The sequence below is a fragment of the Megalopta genalis genome, chromosome 12, assembly GCF_051020955.1.
Source record: "Megalopta genalis isolate 19385.01 chromosome 12, iyMegGena1_principal, whole genome shotgun sequence".
Taxonomy (NCBI): Eukaryota; Metazoa; Arthropoda; class Insecta; order Hymenoptera; family Halictidae; genus Megalopta; species Megalopta genalis.
In genome coordinates this window covers 10634668-10654010 of record NC_135024.1, presented here as the reverse complement: position 1 = coordinate 10654010, position 19343 = coordinate 10634668, and the positions used below count along the sequence as shown (strand labels likewise).

The 19343-nt window shown below is 33.1% G+C and overlaps 3 protein-coding genes across 3 annotated transcripts in view; all 3 read right to left on the bottom strand.

Annotated features, from left to right (window-relative positions):
* The window catches only part of LOC117219107 (dynein beta chain, ciliary), a 60084-nt gene extending 58773 nt beyond the window's left edge, over positions 1–1311 (bottom strand). The window contains exon 1 of the mRNA XM_033468002.2: positions 922–1311. Coding sequence (XP_033323893.2) covers positions 922–1207 — 286 coding nt within the window. The 5' untranslated portion in view covers positions 1208–1311. The remainder of the gene's footprint in view (positions 1–921) is intronic.
* Positions 1312–1857: 546 nt separating this feature from the next.
* On the bottom strand, positions 1858–6669 carry LOC143260432 (dynein axonemal heavy chain 11-like). The gene is made up of 3 exons (XM_076525723.1): positions 6546–6669; positions 2663–2937; positions 1858–1987 (listed from the first exon to the last, which is right to left on the bottom strand). Coding segments are annotated over exons 1-3 (378 nt in total). The 5' UTR covers positions 6648–6669; the 3' UTR covers positions 1858–1986.
* A 154-nt stretch (positions 6670–6823) lies between these two features.
* Positions 6824–18242, bottom strand: LOC143260419 (dynein beta chain, ciliary-like). The gene is made up of 6 exons (XM_076525684.1): positions 18234–18242; positions 14547–14760; positions 12521–12673; positions 9922–10172; positions 7661–7894; positions 6824–7057 (listed from the first exon to the last, which is right to left on the bottom strand). The coding sequence occupies exons 1-6, from the start codon at positions 18240–18242 to the stop codon at positions 6833–6835; spliced, it is 1086 nt and encodes a 361-aa protein (XP_076381799.1). The 3' UTR covers positions 6824–6832.
* Positions 18243–19343: the final 1101 nt, after the last annotated feature.

Below are 19343 nucleotides of genomic sequence, written 5' to 3'. Positions count from 1 at the left end.
AAAATATCTAAAATTTCGATATAAAATTCGAGGTATCAACACTCTGCGTCTCGGTGTAACTTTTTTTAAAAAATATCTTATTGCGTTGTTTCTCCTTCATAATTGAGTAAGATTATTTTCGACTCATTTGATAAGATTAGTGTCGAATTAAAATTTTAAAAGGAGTTTTTTAACTCCTTTTTCGTAAAAATACTCTTAATTCGCAAACCTAATGGAGAAAAATGAGTAGTAATTGAATGTCTATTTACTTGTTAAAATTTGGTGTGTACACTCATTATGAATTGGAAGTGGATAGTACAGCAGCAAATTTAATTTTTATTATTTGTGAAGAACATTCTATCAATAAAAAAACAACATAAAAATGGTTAATCCACGTCAAAAATGTTTATATGTTGTTAGAAATATTGCACTGTCATGTATTCGTGACGAAAAAGTGAATTCATTTGGTCATGCAAGACCTCGTGTTGCTTCTTTTACCGGTAAAAATACGGGGTGTCCCGGAATTAGCGTAGAACCCGGGAATGAATGATTTCTAGGGTGATTCGAAATATCTTTTTCTTTAGCGATAATGTTGGTAAACGTTTTGTTATCCAGTTATTAACGAAAACCATGGACCAATCGGGGAGCCATTGCAGCGAACAAATTTCGGCGGGTTATGCATGTAATTAGTGTAGCGATGGCTTCGCGCTAAGCTCGAAGTTTGTACAAGTCGTCATGTGTCATACCGTTACCCCATATTAAATAAAAATAATTCGTAAGAATTGTTTTGTAGACAATTTTTTTAAGGATTGCCTGAACTTCATGACGTAGTATACGTAAGATGTCCACCTTAAATATGTGCTTTTGAAACATGTCGAAATTTGTACAAACAATTAAGCTGAAAAATACAAATATCATAACAATGATACTATGATAGCTTACAATCGCTGCCGTTTGCCTCATCCTGTTCATAAAATGATTCCGGCATCAAGTTGAAAAATAATTTATAATTTTCCTCCAGAATTCGATTCAGTTCTTCGGCAGTGTCTCCGATCTCTGTGTATCTTTCCTCGAATCTATCATCTTTGTCCGCGATTAACAATAAATTTTCGTCCCTCGCGTCTTTGCGATAAAGTACAGGCGTCATCGCCCACAAGTATAGTCTGTCCATAATGTTTTTCAAATTTTCCTGCGCTCGGAACAGCCGAATGTGCAGTCGCTTCACCATTGCCAGCAAATTGTCCACGTACTCCCTAACCTCTAAAACGTACTAGATTTTCAGAGATGCAATTTCGTTGTACTCAAATTCTGGAAGACTTTAAAAAAAAAATAGGACAGGAAAGAAATCAATTGTTTGTATATCTGAAAATTATGATGGTACCTGTCAAATATATTCGAGAGATAAATTAAATAGAGATAATGAAGAAACTACGAGGAACTATCAAAATTATTTATGTACATTTTTCCACATGTCGTATTATAAGACTTCTCCAAAAAAAAAAATAATGGAGAAAGAAAGGAAATTGATTTTTATATCTGAAATTTACAATCATGCCTAACAAATATAATTGAAGGACAAATTAAATAAAGAGAATAATAATAATAATAATAATTTTAAAATTATATTATTATTACTATATTATTATTATTACTGTATTATTATTACTATTATTACTATTACTATTAATAGAGGAACTATTGAACAGTAAGAAAATCAGGAACATTTTAAATCAGTTATTTTATTTTTGATACGCCTATGAAATCTGTTAATTATAATAATTAAGGTGGGTAATTTTTATTTTGCGTAACGTACCGCGGTTTGATTATAAAATGATTTAAACACAATGAATGTTGTCTTTGTACGAGTAACTATTTAAAACATAGCATCATTGGTTATAAGTCACTAATATGTACTTACACATACCTGGAGAATTCCAATCATAATTCTCTTGACCAAAATTAATTAAGTTGTCAATTTCTTCAACGTCTTCCTCTATTAATTGAAATTCTACTGGAACAGATTCACTTCGTATTCTATTGTACCTGATATACGATCAATTTGTAGCCTAACCATATTTACGTACGAACTAACGAATCAATCAGAATACTTATTACAGTAGTTATGCAGTATTTGTACACTAATTAATATTGCAGATGTTTAAACTCTCAGATTTCAACCAAAAGTAAAAGTAAAAGTTAAAATGACTACTTATGATGTGTTCATGAAAAACTGAATGGAAAATGAATAATTTAATTATTTTGCTTGTAAAAAAATCCTTTCAGATACAAAAATATTGTACTCGAAGTAACCGACTATTTATAACATTGCATATTATTTGCTGCAGAATTAGAAATACGCATTTTAACTTTTGTTTAGAATTATTTCATTCCTACGCTGTTATGTGTCAGGTCGGAAAAAATTGCAGAGGCAAGGATTTACAGCGTAAATTCTTATTACAACAATGATTCAAAACTAAATCGTTCTAATCGAAAGTTGCAACTCGCGTTATCTACACATATTTGCAAAAATGCGTAACGCGTTTTCATTGTTTAAAATGTTAGTTAAACGAGTGATTCGGGTTCTCGATGCTTCGAACATTACAAATCCTACAATGTTGCGCGTAAAATAATCCGAAAGGAGCTGTTGCATTAAAAATAATTAGCATAGGAGCGCACCACTTACCAAGTTACAATTAAGTTGAGATCATAAGTGCTCCTGAAGTAGAACTCTGAACGATCGAAAAAATTGATCGCCTCTTCTGAAAGATCGGTTCTCTTCATTATGATCATGTAGCGAATCTCCCTCAGTAAATTCGTTAATTCGACATCGAAATTCATTTCCAAAAGCTTGTCGTCCCCGACTCTGAACAACGATTTCGTCAAATGAGTCTCAAGAATTTCCGGAACTGTTTCCGCCCACGCGTTGAAGATTTCTAGCTCCTTCTCGACGATGAGCGTCTTACAGAAATCGATAAATTAATTACATTAATTACATTATTCAGATATCTAAATAACTCTTATATTATATCGATTATTTTATGAATAGCTTTAATATTAAGGAACCTAGTTATGATCATTTCTATAATAAAGGACTACGTATATAACACAGACAATTAAATTCGTTACAACTGAATTTCATGGTCTCGTTGATGCCGTTCCGTTATGTTAAATTGTATAGCTTGTTTTAATTTTTAATTGATAGGCTCTTACAAGACAATATACAATAAATGTAAAACTGAATAAACAATATAAGGGGCAATATTTATATCGTCAGCTTGAAAAGTTATTAAAGAAAGAAGCAGAAAAAAAACATCGAAGACTGAAATTTAGGAGAAAATCTTGGTGGCGCATTAGCATTTTTGAATCGATTATATTCTCCCAGTTATTTTGATTTGCATTGTAAAGAACAATATTATGGATTTTTGAGCGTTAACAAACGAAATTAGGTGTCTCGATTACGAAACTACGTCTCGTGTATAGACAATACAGATTTGCAGATTTAATGTTAATTACTTCGAGTTCTTGGTATTTGTTTTTGAGCTCGCTTTCCATTTTCGCCGTAATCAGAGGATGGTCGCATAATTTTGCAAATTCGACCGGGAAACGAATTCTTTCAAGCAATTTCATTAACAAACACAGAGATCCAGCAACAGGGGGAAAGTATTGATTCACAGTCGCGCGTAACATTTGTTGATCTCCTTTCACGAAATGATGATCGAACAAGATCTACGAAACGAAAATATTGCTTTTAACATTCAGCAAAATAATTACGAAGAACGCATTAATAACGCGCGGACAAAAGTTACGAAACATGTTATACAGACGTATATTTATTATTGTGATTTTATTATTTTATGATCACAATCAGTATAATGCAGATTATATAGCTTTTGCGACAACATAGCAAATTAGGTCAGTGAATGCTGATGAATGAATAGTTTCAGCTGAAATTCACACGACCTATATCGTAAAATTCCTTCTCTTTTTCCTGAAATTTCATTAACCGAAGCTGCAAACTGTTTTGCTATAGCTGCGTAATAATCCCTAGTTTTTGTCGCGTATAATGAATGGTAAATACGATGGTACAAGTAGACGCGCATCAATTCGCGTCACGTGAAATTACATGCTATCAAGTTGCACATGAAATACGTGACATCATGGTTGGGATACACTTTTTGCGTCACACGGTAGAGCGTGAAACCTCGAGCAATAATTCTTCGAATTCAAAGAAACTTCCAGAAAATCTTTCACACGTGACAATGCGCGTAATGACGCGACAATGAGAGCAGCCTACACGGTCATAATTCCTTTCCGACAAATTTCAAACAACGGAAGTACATACGTCGGCTTGCTCTTTTCGAATATTACGTGAAATCCCGCGCGATTACGTGTAATCTCAATTTTTGTCGGGGCCACAAAAAATGAGATGTTAATTTTTCAAATATTCTCTTTAACATGGATTTCCTAACAATTCTATTTTCACTCTTCTTATGACATCCTTAGAAATTATAAAATCTGTTACTTTCTTTCTTTTAATAAAAATCGCACCGTGTAGTTATCATTTCTTGAACATGTCATAAGAAGAGTAAAAATACGAATTATTAGAAAATCCATATTAAAGAATATTTAAAAAATTCTTATTTTTTTTGGAAATGTATTTTTGTATATTATTTTATTTTATTATTATTATTACAATTATATATTTTTTATATTATTTTCTTATATTTTTTTATTTTAATAAACGCGGTGGTAATGTCATGATCGTTTAAATGATACGGTTAAAAGTATGGTAATTAGGTTAAAAGTAGAGTAATTTTGACATCTTTCGGTGCTTGTCTCTGCGTTAACACGTTCAGTGCCGAAAATCAACTCTTAAAATTCCCACGAAATGAAAGCAATTTAATTAAGAAAATTGAAACTAGAGAATTAAAATTTATCATGGAGGATGGTATCGTAACCCTTTTACATTCTAAAAATCGTAGTAGAATCCAGCTCGTTCGACTACATATTACAATAAAAATGAATTTCTAAAACCAGCCAAAAATTAGTGTCACTCATACGTAGACTGTGGATCTTTATACGAAATACAAATTGTTTGCATCTGTTGTAAAAAAATAGGAGTAACTAAAACTTGCATTCTTTCCTCAATAATTTCAGTAGATCGAAGGTAATGTTTATTACTTTTTATTAAATGTTTTTAATATTTTTATTGTTCCACAAGTACTTCATTATTAGACTGCGGATTTTTATGCAAAATAAAAATTGTCTGGATCAATTGAAAGACATAGAAACTAACTAGCAAGTTCATTCTTTATTTAGTGCTTTTAATAGATTAAAAATCATACATTGGCATTCTCAAATCCTTTTCATCTTTTTATTGTGTCGAATTGCATTTACCCAATCTTGCCATAAATGTATAAAATCCGCAGTCTACTCATTAGAAATACTTATCTTTCTCATAAATGCATAAAATTCGCAGTCTGCTCACACGTAAGTTCTACCCTCAAATAAAAAAGTTAATTAACGTTGTATGAGAGATGTGTAGACATCTCCTGATAAACTAGTTTCCCTAGCGTTTCAAAAAAAGCATCAAGTCATCCGATTTAATGTTTATCAAGTTCCCCCGTTTTTCAAGGTGTCTAAAAATTATTTATGGACTGCTTGCATTCAAGAAACGTAAACTGAAACTGGGAAGCTGTATATAACAGCAAATGACATTTGACGATAGGAGATTAATTACGAAAACATTTATGCAGACCGATAGAGATCTAATGAGGGAACCGGACGTGCATTGTGCGCCCACCAACTCATAGAAGTATAATCCCCCGGAAGAAACGTCGGTTCTTTTCTCCGAAGTCATTCGTTAACTTGTTTCAGTCAATTTTAAAATTAGTTCTTCCGATGTGTCGTATCACTTCTTACGTAAATTTTGCGAATGGAAGTGCCTAAATTAATTTTCTACAACAAACAAGCCGTAGTTAATATCTCTATGATTAATCCAATATCTTTTACATAGTGTTGATAGAAAATGGATACTACATGAAAGGAACGACATTTTTTATATTGCAAACAGTTAAATATTTGTTCATCTGTGTGATTATTTACACTATATTTGGAGTTTAAACTTGCGAGACATTTTTGGGACACCCTGTATAGTTGAATGTTACACCGTTAGTACAGAAACGTGTTTGTCCAGTGATTACAGAGGATACCTAAGATATAATTCCGACGAACATTTTTCAATTTATTTAAGAAATTAAATATACACTTGCAGATATATATATCTGCAAGTGTATATTTATATATATATATATATATATATATATATATATATATATATAAATAAAAGTTAAGAAACTTTGCATATCGTTAATATTTGAGAAAACAATTTGGGAAGAGGAGATACGATTAGTCTTGCAACCCGTTTTTATAGTTGTTGATAATCGTTAACTATAAAAACGATTTCCCAAATTGTTCATTTTCGTCTACAATCTGAGCGTCAATTAGGGACAATTTACTGTACTCCAGATCATCAGTTCGAAACAAGTAAAATTATAATTTCTTACCTTCACTTTGCTGAAATGATCATCGATTCTTTTAACCACGTTTTCATAGTGACACCACAATTGTGCCATTATCAGAGGTCTGTTTGCAATCGACCCCATCATCCAGATAAATTTAAAGTACGAATCTAAATTGTGACATTCTACTAATACTTGTTCAAAAATTCTGGCCAGACGTCGATCAAATTGCTCCACCTTTCGTATGAAAATAATCTTTCTATATTAATATTTCCGAAAGCCGTTGTTTTTTTTTCGTATCCTCGTTGCTCGTTTTATCGGTGTACTGCTATTTAAAAATAAAAATAGGTTACTTTTGTGAAGAAGTCTTCTAAATCGTTAGTGAATTGCGTCTCGTCGGGTGAAAGAATTTCATAAGGCGCCTCTGCGAAATATTGATACGCTCTATTGAATTCTTCGTAAATTTCGAGAGTCATATTAAGCAGTGATCTCGCCTTTAAACCCGACATTTCTATTCGTTCTAATTTCAAATAGTCTTGAGCAACGTCGAATAACGACTGCAAAAAGAGAGTATGTAAAGAAATTATACGATATATACACATATAAATTTGTTTTCGACTTCGATTTGTCTACCAGTTCAACAATTAATTAGCACTATTTTTACCGATCTTCTGGGTAATCATCATAGGGAAGATTGAAAACTCAACTCAAGAAAGTTATTCAACTCAGCAAAGAATTTAAAATTGAAATTTCAGAAGGTCTCTTTCGAGCTCTTTGTTGAAAAGAGTGTCCAATTAAAATTTAAAAAAGTGTCTGTTGACCTTTTTGGTAAAAATAGTGCTCAATTAAAATGTCAAAAGACGCCTTTTGACCCCTTTGATAATGGGGTTATTAAACATATTAATGGAGTTAAAAGATGCTTTTTTAATTTAACATTATTTTTTTATATATATAATATATTATATAAAATAGCGTTAAATTAAAAAAGCGTCTTCATATAATCTTGACATTTTAATATGAAATGTATCCAATGTAAAATTATGTGCGTATGTGTTCTATATGCAACAATTGTTATAATTTACAGAATTTTGTGGATGTTCTTGTTCAGTTGGAATACCCAGTATCGACTATACGCCATCAAAAAATAAATGTTATCTAACCTCGACTTCCTTAAGTCTCTTTTCAAACTTGTGGATCCTATCGAAAACTAATTTTTCATGGAACGTCCAAAGTACAGGATCACTAGGCCCTTTGAAATAAATCTCGACTTTTTCCTTGAAATATCGAAAGGTGTCTTGATAGTTCTCAAGAACGGGCGCGACTTCCACAATCTTCGCTTTATTTTCATCGATATCTGCTTCGAATAACGTCGATGGATTTATATGCTTCACTGACTGCAACGAATAATAGTAAATTGCTTTACCTAAAGGAATGTTTCGTAACGTTATATATTTCCCCACATCTTCCATGTACATATTATGGTAAAGTGATTCTTAACACTATTTTACCGAGATTAAAGATTACCAATCTTTCGATGATTACCAAATTAATTTTATAGTTGTTATAATAAGACAAGTTGAAAAGTTGTCTGAGAAAGGTGATTAAATTTTGAGCAAAGAATTCAAAATTAGAATTTTAAAGGATTCAATTAAAATTCCAAGAAGTTTTGTTGAGAACCCCTTTGATAAAAAAATAATGTTAAATTAAAATGCTAAAATTTTTTGGACCCCTTCGGTGTAACACACACAATAGTATTCAATTAAAATTCGAAAAAGTTTTTGTATCCCATTGGTTAAAATAGCGACATATTAAAATTTTTTAATTTCTGTTTTAACTAACAATATGACACTGTTCAAATAGGATGTTATTGGCACAAAATAAATTTCTGATTATTTCTTCTTTGTCAATAAAATTTCTATTTTCCATGAAAATAAATATCTCTTTTTGAAATAAATATCTGCAAACAATCGAATGTTAAAAATAAACCTTGCTTACATACACGAAAAGTTTAATGTAACTTTAACTACAAAATTGTACTGCTTTCCAAGCCACTCTAGAGCGGAACGTTACGAACGAATGAGTGCAACCCACTATGTTAATTTATTCACGACCAGCGTCAAATACGTGTGACGATCACGATTTTGCGTTTTACATAAGGAAAGTCAGATTAACGTTATGCAGGTTGTAATTCAAAACTATGCTGGATAACATGATATTTATCGAATCTGTCACTATCTTCGTTCACATTTCCAAGAGAAGATACATTGCACTTGATGAATAATTGAAACTACCGAAGGCCGCTACCGAAACAACTGGTTTGTAGCGATCATGTTAAAAATTATAATTGATACATTGCAGAAATTAAGTAAGCCTGCTTTCTAGAAGTCAAACAGGCAATTTGTATTCCCACGATCAACGAAGCCAGTTGCACTTTAATCGCTAACCAAGTCCATTACGTTTTAGGCAACTTTCACTTTCATACCCCTAATATTTATTATAAGATTAATTGAAACATGGTGAATAAGCATTAAATTCTCTGTATTCCTTTTCGTATTTTTCATTAATAAAATACAATGTTTAAATATCGAGAGTTAGTACGAAATAATTTAAACATTTCTGCAATATTCATATTCAATGCACAATTGTCTCAAATTTTTTGTGATTTATCGACAAATACAAATGAAGCCCTTGCAGAAAATCGTATATAAAAAATAATGTTAGATTATTCTGAATACATGAGAATTTAATTTCACCAAGATAAGAAATGATAGATCAAAAGTGATAAATAATTTAGAGATATAACGTTTATTTAACTGAGATACAATTTATAGTTCAAGATCGCGTATATTGTCAATGATAACACATCAACTGGAACATTTCAAATATCCAAACATCAGCAATTAGCATAACTGTTGTAACACGCAAAATACAATCATACGTTTTACAACAATAACAATCGTAAGTTTAATGTAGCAAAATTTGTTTAACCTTTAATAGAACACTTTTATAGAATAAAGTTATTTAAAATAATGACCTTTATAGCATATTTGTGCTATGATGATATGAGTGTCCAGAGATATTGTAAGCTCTTGAAAAGTGTGATTCCTGAGATGATTTGCAATAATTTTTTCTTTAGCGAAAATGTTCTCTGCGACTTTGTGAACGAGTCATTAAGGAAAACTGTGGACCAATCAGAAAGCGAGTGCAGCTGTGGCTGATTGGTCATGCGTTTTTTATTAATAACTCGTTAACAAAACCGCGGAGAATATATTTTCGCCGAGGAAAAAGTTACTTCGAATAATCTCAGAAATCGCATTTGAGACACTCCGTAGTTTATTGTCTATAAAATAATTATGTTAACTGCATTATGTTAACCTACGTTATCGCAGTTAACTTACCTGTCGCATTAAGAGTTATATACCTGAGATATCAGCAAATTTGAAATTTCTTGTAACAGAGCAATCATTCTTTCGAGGGTGTAATATTTTGCGTTCGCCCACATTAAACAGGCGCAATGTAACAGTGTTTTCAACTTGACTGACAGATCCTTGAACTCGCAGCTCTCTACATCTCGAAAATTGTGCTCCAATGGTTTCAGATACAAATTAATATCCCTGGTTTCTAGTAGCGCTGAAATTGAAAAACTCGTTCGACAATAATAGTCGCTTGAAACTACGTGTCTTATAGCTGTTTTTCTTTATACTACCGGAAGGCGACGAAATATAATCTGTCGCTAATAACAGAGTAGTTGATGTAACCTTAAGGAAGCATTTAAAAAAAAAAATGTACAATCAACATTACGTAAGCAAAGTGTTGCATGCACGCAGATCAATCTCATGCACGAGACTGTGGGATGGTTTCTTGGTATCATATTGCCTCTCACAATTAGTGCATAATCTGTAGACAATTCATTAACCCCGAAACCACCTAAGAGGAGGCTCCTTGAACCCGAAAAATGAATATCGTCCAATTAAAGCTATTTTCTTTCAGTAAAGATTCTTACAAATTTACTTATTGTCATATACGCATTTTTAGAATTGATATTCGTTAAGTTCTCGTTGCTACATATGCAAAATACTGTGTCCATGAAAAGAAAGAAAGTGTGAGCTGTTACGTGCGAAATATCCTATTTTATAATACCCACGTTTTGAACGTTTTGATTAAGAAATGGTATTACATTGGTAAATGTATTATTATACATATAAGCAATAGAACTGCGTTAAAAAGAAAATATACATATACATATATTTTTTCCTTTTTCAATTCTTTTCAGAATTGCGTTAAAAAGAAAAAAATGTATGTACATGTATATTTTCTTTTTAACGCAATTCTGAAAATCAACACTCTAACAATAATTCATAGTACAAATATAATTAATTGTATTATCAAAGAGGAACATTTAACAAGAGTGTTGTGAACAATTATAATTGAGTTAAAATAACTAATATAATTCATTTAATTAATATACCTTTTTATTGAAATAATTAATATAATTATTTCATATATAATTAATACAATTAATTCACATATAATTAATGTAAATATTAAAATTATATTAGTTATTGAATAACGATATTAATTATATTAATTATTTCAATAACTGTACGGAGCACGCCGAAAACAACTCTTGACGAGTTAGACTCATCAATGTCTACATGAAATGAATGACGACCTAAACTCGTCATTGTATATTAGATGATTAAGTGTTAATTTCAAGAACTCCGGAAGTTTACGGTATAGGCGATTATAAACCTTTTTAACGAGTTGATCATTGCCCACCATAAATTTCATCAAAACGGCCCATTACCAACGTGATCGAAGCTGTCATAAAATGGTCCCTATTTTGACCAGATATGGCTAATGACCTGGGTCTCTATTAAGCTAACTGCGTGCATGCAGTCGGGGACTTTCTGGTGTCTGAGTCCGAAATAATTTGTTTCGGCTGAACAAAGCTTCTCGCAATAAACTGACAGCCGACCGCCGCACGCAATAAACATTGCACGAGGGTAGAATGTTTCGCCGTCAACAATAAATAGATATTTTCGAGTGTAGCACTTCAGCACACACACACTTCAGCTTTACATGCGAGTAAAAAATAAATATTTAAGAATAAACATAAGTTGAAACTTTAAACACGCTTTTCTTCTTTCTTTCTTTTTTCTTATCTCGAAAAGTATTGTATTATTTTGAGCGAAATTTTGCGCAACCTTTCTTGTGCGTATGGAAAACTTGTCCTTGAACGAAGGATTTTTTTCTGTTGATCATTTTGGTTTGTATAGCCTAAAAACCTAGCTATTTCTCATCAAAAATTAAAATTTGAACGCTTGGGAGTTTGTTAAAAATTAAAATTTCGAAAAATCTTTCGTTCAAGGATCAACTAAAGAGATATTTTTCGTGCATGATTTCAAATGAGCGTTGACCGAGTAAAGTTGACCACTGCGAAGTATGTTCTTTTGGAAAGCTCTCAGGTGAACTGCCATAACTTACACATTTCTACACATGTTTAAATAAAAAAAAAAACCATTAGCAATACAAGGCCTGATCTTTCAAATAAAGGAACACAGGCTGAAAAAGGTCTTTAAAATGTTGAGAAAAAAATTCCAAAATGGCACCATTCATTTGTGCTACAATTATGACAGTCAAATGAAGATTACTGATAAAGGAATTGTCTTTCTTGCAAGTTGTAAATAATATTTTTGGAAGATAAATAATCTCTGTCAGAACGTAGAGATTACCTGAACAATACTTGATCTAAATTGGACGAGTATAATAAGAATGACTCGGAAATTGAAAAACACACCTGTCTTCAATTATACACTAATAAAGAAACTAATTGCGATGTCAACATGATACAGCGAAACATGAGATTCGTCTCACCTGCTTCACATCTTGTGAGTATTCAAATCAGGGTATGTCGTTTGTTTTATAAATATAGTAAGATTATTGTAAACGGAAAATTCATTTAGATTACTCAGAAATCACGATCTAACTATTATTAGGTAATGAAGCTTATTACGTACATGCTGCAACGTGCTTGACCAAATTTGTAAAATACTCCGAATAAGGACTTTCCATTTGTTCCAAAAACATTCGCATGCTGACAACTCTCGGATCTTTCAATTGTTGGTAAAGCGATTCCATGTTCTTCAGCCTCATGCTCCAATAATTCAACTCTGAAACGATCGATCGATTCAACAAAATTAAAACGATTACTTGTGCATTTATCATTAAAACGTATAGATGAAATACAGAACTGTAGGGACACTCGAAGAACTTAAGACACGTCGTCACATGATTTTGAACTTATTACGTCTATTAAAAGAGAAAAGACATTCTCATCGAACTTGTTCTTTTTTACGATCAACTTCGACAATTTTTATTTTGCATCAATATTTGCTGTCCAATAATCGCAAATATATCCCTTCATATTTTCGAAAATTGTTACAAAAAAATAAATCTGCGTACACTGTATATTTTGGAATATGTTGAAAATTGCTATTAGCAGTCTGCGGATATTTATGCACAATAAGAATTACCATCGTCACTCATATCAAACAGAAAGCAATGCTGCAGTATCTTGAAATTCTTCTTCTGTCTTCACAGCCCTGTGTTTCGTTTCTGCATTTTTGCTGTAAATGCGCAAAAAAAGTCCGCAGTCTAACTATTAAAAAAGATCTGAGATTCTCGCCTGAAATAACTCAGCTATTTTTTGAATGGTCCCAGAAAATGTGTGAAGAAAAAATCGTTTGATTCAGAGGGGGGCGAAAAATCTTTTCTGACGTAATAATCGCCACTCTAAGTGGAACGTCTCTTTCCTTACATATTTTCTCAGATCATTAAAAACAACGGCATACTTTAGGTGAAAATCTTAAGTAATCCATACTTTTACGATGTTAAATAATATTTTACACGTTGGGAACTGACGTTGAACCTTCCGTTCGCGCACGTCATCGACTGTCAAGGTTCGCATCACATTTTTCGTCAAATCTGAACCCGAACGAGGTTTCTCGTATTATTTGCCATGAATATGTAACAGTGACGATATCGTTAGAAAGTTTGGCTTGATTGATTGAGATAAACTGTTTTCGTATTCTTCGTGTCGCGTTGCAGCAGTGAAATGTTCGTGGCGAGTCACTGCCTGGGTTACGTTCCATTTATACAATAATTCAGTCTGGACGTTAAACGAATGGTCCTTCCTTTCTCCGCAGGAAGAAGGACACATTGGTGCCGTTGCATACGAGACACGTTTTTCAAGTAAAGCCCGCATTCGAATGAAAATAAAACAAGATTAAAAGAAGCTTTATTCGTATAAATAAATACAACACGCAAGTATTATATTTTTTTATGTAGTCTGCAACGGTATCGAACGATATAATTTACTTATTACATTCCTCTAACAATACATTTTACCGTTTTACCAGTTTTGTAAGGTCGACTGGAAAGCATTCTATCGCATGAGAATTTAAATGATCGTGTGAATTCAATCATGTAAATCAACCCCCTGCGCGTGCAGACAATTAAATTTAGCTCAACTCTATGCGAGGAGTTGTCACGAAATAAAACTAAAATATTTCTGCTCTTTTTTAAATATATTCATACAAATGTGGACACTATTTCATTTGTAATAGAACAGATCAACAAGGCAATGCTGATATTAAATAAAGATTGAAAAATATCGTTTTTAAGTTTACAATGAAATTAAAGAAAAATAATCTGAACACAATTGAAATTATCGTAAACCAAATTTCCAAACTATTTAAATTCCTCTTTAATGTTGTATCTTTTCTAATAATGCATACAACGCTATCGACGCAATTTTAGATAAGAAAAAAGGAAATGTGAAGATATCATAATAATTTTTTGTTGAACAGTTAGAAGAAATTTGTATGATTAAGAAATGAAAATGCTTTAATAATTTTAAGGCAGTTATCATTTTTTAACTCCTTACATATTTTAATGGGTCGTAAAGTCGTAAACAATTTTCGGTTAGTTCGTGATTTATAAGCCACCCTATATTATTATTTTAGAAGGATCAATATAATTTACCAGATTGTTCTGGTATAGGAGGTCCTGTCCTCTTGGTGAACTCCTCATTTAAGATCTCATTAATTTGAGTCGCCCATTTAATTACGATCTTCTCAATATTATTTTTCAAGTCCAGCGTTTTAGGATTAGTCGGAGATAAATTTTCTGGCTGAAGAATATCCTCGATACCCATTGGCATAGGAAGTAAGGTCTGACCTGTTATTTTTCCTTTGACCTAAATAATTCATTTCATTATTAAATAATGAAGAATAACAGTCTTTTTTCGAGAAAATTTTTTAGAAAAATAGAAATTTATTTAATGTAATTATAAAGAAATTTCGTAAAATAAATCGTAATTGAGAGATACAGTCCTGTAAAAAAGAAAATAAATGAAGCAAATGTAATGTGTATTTACTATCGTGTTCTACGCATATTATTATATAATATATATATATATATATATTATGTAGTCGAAATTATTCCTTAAAAAGCAAATTAATGATTCAAAGAGCAATTCCAAAAAAAACTTTATATGAATTAAAAAATTGTACAAAGAAAGAAAGTCGCATAAATTAATCAAACATTTGTTGCATTTATATCTTTATACATATAATTCCGGATCATGCAATAATGTTAGCAAGATGCAGTATTTATTTTAACGTAATGATCCTAAGACTTTCTACGAAACTGTATTTATTCTTACGAAAGTGGACAAATAAACAATATAATTTGAAATTATTTTACGAAATCACAAGAATGTCTTTCTATCAATTCAAATTTATTTACCTGCCAGATTAGAGTTCGTAGATTATAAATTTGTTTTTTTACGTCTGTTCGAGCAACCTCCGGCCAGCCAATGTGATTTTTTGGATTAGATAGAATAGGAACGTATGCCTGGAAGAATGATTAAATTCAAAACCGTGCATAAGAACCATAGAATGATTGGAGAAAGGTTACAAAAGGGAAGATAGCATAAATAAAAAAGACACGTGAAAAAATAGAAAAAAGGATAGATAAGGCGAATAGAGTGTTGTAGTTATAGAAAAGAAAGGAAATGAATGGAAACACATGAATGTACAGGGTTGATAATTAATGTAAACCAAATACAATTCCTGAGTCTAAGTAAATAAATAAATTAGTCGACAAGACATTGACTTCTTTCAGTAAACAAAACACAGTGTATAAAGTGGAACTATTTCGTCTTATTTTACCAAAACTATACTTTTTTAAATAACTGTATGCATGAAGACAAACATTTATTTATTTATTTATTTATTTACTTATTTATTTATGTATTTATTTATTTATTAATGCTTATTAATGCTTATTATTTAGCAAATACAGGATTGTTACATATACATTTGTTCGATATTGCTCATTATTAGTTTCTAAATGCTTACTGAAAATTATTTAAAGAAAAAGACAAAACATTTATCTGAGAATTATTTAGCTGTCCTTCCATTCTTAAAATTTGAAAATTTTTTCTGTACTCATTAAAAAGCAGTAAAAAATAATTTTAGTCAGTATATCCTAATATTTATATACAGATGATCTCTACACTTGGTTAAGACTTGCGCAACTATTGGATGTGAAACAATTCCCGCACACAGAGCACTTATTAATTTTGTTTTAGTTCCGGCTACACAGAGTGTTTGTTAGTTCAAACTGAAAGACTTTTCATAAAGATTGTTTCAGTGTTTTATTTTGAGACCAAATATCATGACACTTTTTGCATTCATTTTCTAAAATATAATACTTATTAAGACGTTGAACGCTCAGCGTGAATCGATAGAGCAAAATTTCTCCCGGCGCAAAAAAAAATGTACAAAAGACCATAACGTATTGTCCTGAGTGTCCGGAGTCACCCCAATTATGTTTACAATATTTTAACGAATTCCATCGTAACTAATAAAATGTTACAATATTTTAAAGACAAATTTAGATATAAGTATATTTAATATTTTATTATCTTATTTTAGTATTAGTATAAGTATATATTTTTAATGTTTGTTTTTTTGTTTACTTCATACTTTATTGTTACCCTGTATTGTCTATACTCGTCATAGTTGTGTTACAAATAAAATTACTATAAATTACCTTCAAAATTCTGCTTTAATTGGACGAAGAAATTTTGAAATTACCTTCAAAATTCTGCTTTAATTGGACGAAGACTGCGGAAACGCGGAAACATAGCCGTCACCCAGATATGGGTAACGTGGCAATCTTCACTCGTTCTTCCTTCCATAAATCGTATAAATAATATAAAAACCCATGCGATTTGTTTTGACGTTGCGATGCACCGAAATTAGCGCGCGGGTTGATGCACCGATCCGGGGTTGTAAGGCACGGATTGAATGTATCGCGGACGCGCTGATTTTTAGATCGCTGATTATGTTGCCCGGCAAATTAATATTAGGCAACGGGATCCGGTCGGTGGAGCGGTGGTTGCGGGTATTATGATATTATGGTATTGGTTGCGGGTATTATGGTATTATGATATTGTTATTATATAACAATCGACTGTGTTGGAGGAAAAATGTGAACGCGAAGAGATTCAAAATGTACTTTTGTTTGTTTGTTTCGTCTTTTATCGGGAGTCCGTATAACGACCCTAGTTTATGTTTTCGCAGGGGTGGAAGAGGTGCGTCCACTACCTGGACGTGTAATTTCCGAAAACCTCGTCAACGTTGCGAACTTCTTCTAAATTAACCGTACTTAGCGGTACTTAGCATTAAGATTCTTTTTGCAGGTACGGTTTGGAACGACCCTTCGGTTTATGACGCGCTCAGTTTATGATACCGCGCGGCTATTGGAAAGGGCGCGAAACGAACGGTTCGACATCGAATGGTCATGAAATGTGAAAATTACCCAAATCTCAAAAATAGCCCCTTGTCACTGCGCTGGTTAATTGCACAATCATGAAGTCATTGCGGCCTTTGACAATGCTCGCGATGATCCTTCGGAAGTACCGAATTTATATGGCAGGTTATTGAGGAAGATGGAAATTAAACTTGGACGTCAAATGATCGTCAAATGTAATAGAAAATTCTGACACTCAAATTAATCTTCGTCGCGTCCGTGCCATAAATCTCGCCGACGAAAACCTCATGTATTTATTACTTTTACTAACACGATTCGATTGTTGAGTAAGCCTAATTTGGCATCCAATAATAACTTCTCGCCAGTTCGTTTTTCAATAAATGTTTTTTAATGTTAACAAATGGAAAGCATTAGAAAAGTTGAATTTTTACAAACAATTAGTTGTTTATAAAAATTATAAAAAAATACGTTTCCAGGAGCGTATGATCGAATAGCCTAAGTTACAGTGACACAATAAATATAAAAATGAATAAACTTGCAAGATGAATGAGAATTTGATATCTCAATTTATATGACTGACGATAAGAAAAAATAGAATAATGCAACGATATAATAATTATATAAAATAGAAAGCAGTTTAAAATTCCAAGAAAACACTTTCAGGTAATATTTATACCTGATTTTCAGGTAATTTAATATTTACCTGACGGTCCTGCGGAGCTTCCCAATGTTGCCGCTAGGTGGTCACAGCGCGCTGCTAAAAATTTACGGCTCGGGTATAAATTGCCGGCAAACCAGCCCTTAGCACTTAGTGTGACGAACGATACCGTGCCTGAGGGTTGCATTCCAATTCGCCCGAAATCGCCGAAGAACTTCAACGACACTTACCGAGCACATCCAGATAATCACGATGTCAGAACGAACCATCGACGAGATGAACGATATGGATTACATCAACCACTTGGACGAGAAATTCAGCGCTCTGATCATTCAAACCAGAAAATCGTTAAAAAAAGAACACCGTGACAGAAACTGCCATCGATGTGGCAAAAAGAGATACAGGCAACGAGAATCTCACCGCAACCCCAAGCGGTTACAAGCAGCAACGTCGTCCATTACGGAACCAGGAGTCAACGAAGCCCCTTCGCGGAAGAGGCAAAGATCGTCCACCTCGGAGCCACAACCTAATGTCTCCACCGACTTAAATAAGTCTGATAAGAGAACATTTTTAGAAATATTTCTTTATAATCGCAAGTATACGGCCTTAGTGGACAGTGGATCTAGCCGGTCCTACCTCCGCCCAGACGTGGCCGCGTGGTGCAGTAGTCATGGAGCCCAGTGTCTATCCGCGGACTCCAACGTTGACACCACAAAGTTTCCTGCTCAATCTGGCCAGGAAATTCAGGTCACTTTGAAAAAATGCGAACGGACAACTACTTTGTCCTGTCTCATTCACCCCACACTCTGCCACGAGATACTGTTGGGGATGGACGCCCTCCGCTCGCTGGGAGTTCCACGCCACCTCAACCCGCACGTATGGATGTTCGAGCCATGGAAAAAAGAGGATAAGGAAAACATTCCTAAGGCTTTTAGGAAGCGTGGTTCGAAGAAAGAGGAAAATGAACTGTCACTCAAGAGGCGAAAAACTAACAAGTCCAACGAGATCGCCCCAGGACCATCTCGGCAGTCACCGGATTCCGAACCACGCCAATTCGCCTCCGCCCATTTAGTGCGGCGAAGGAAACGCGCCCATCCCCAGGACGACGAAGACGGAGGTTACATATACCTCTGCTCAGTTCGCAACGGAAACAAAAATTGCTTTCGGAGACCAATGACCTTGAAAGACGCCTCCGAAGACGCCTCCGAAGACGCCTCCAAAAACGCCCCCGAAGACGCCTCCAAAAATGCCCCCGAAGACGCCTCCGAAAACGCTCCCGAAGATGCCCCCGAAGACGCCCCCGAAGACGTCTCCATGGACGTCGACCAGGACATTTAGAC

What these genes read in the sequence shown, in the direction of transcription:
- LOC143260432 (XM_076525723.1), bottom strand. Translation starts at nt 6,647, where the DNA reads ATGATGGGGTCGATTGCAAACAGACCTCTGATAATGGCACAATTGTGG. An exon ending in ATCATTTCAGCAAAGTGAAG is followed by an intron (nt 2,938 to 6,545) that starts GTAAGAAATTAT and finishes GATTTCTGTAAG; the next exon opens with ACGCTCATCGTCGAGAAGGA.
- LOC143260419 (XM_076525684.1), bottom strand. An exon ending in TCCTATACCAGAACAATCTG is followed by an intron (nt 12,674 to 14,546) that starts GTAAATTATATT and finishes CGATCGTTTCAG; the next exon opens with AGTTGAATTATTGGAGCATG. An exon ending in GGTCAAGCACGTTGCAGCAT is followed by an intron (nt 10,173 to 12,520) that starts GTACGTAATAAG and finishes TAAGACACGTAG; the next exon opens with TTTCAAGCGACTATTATTGT.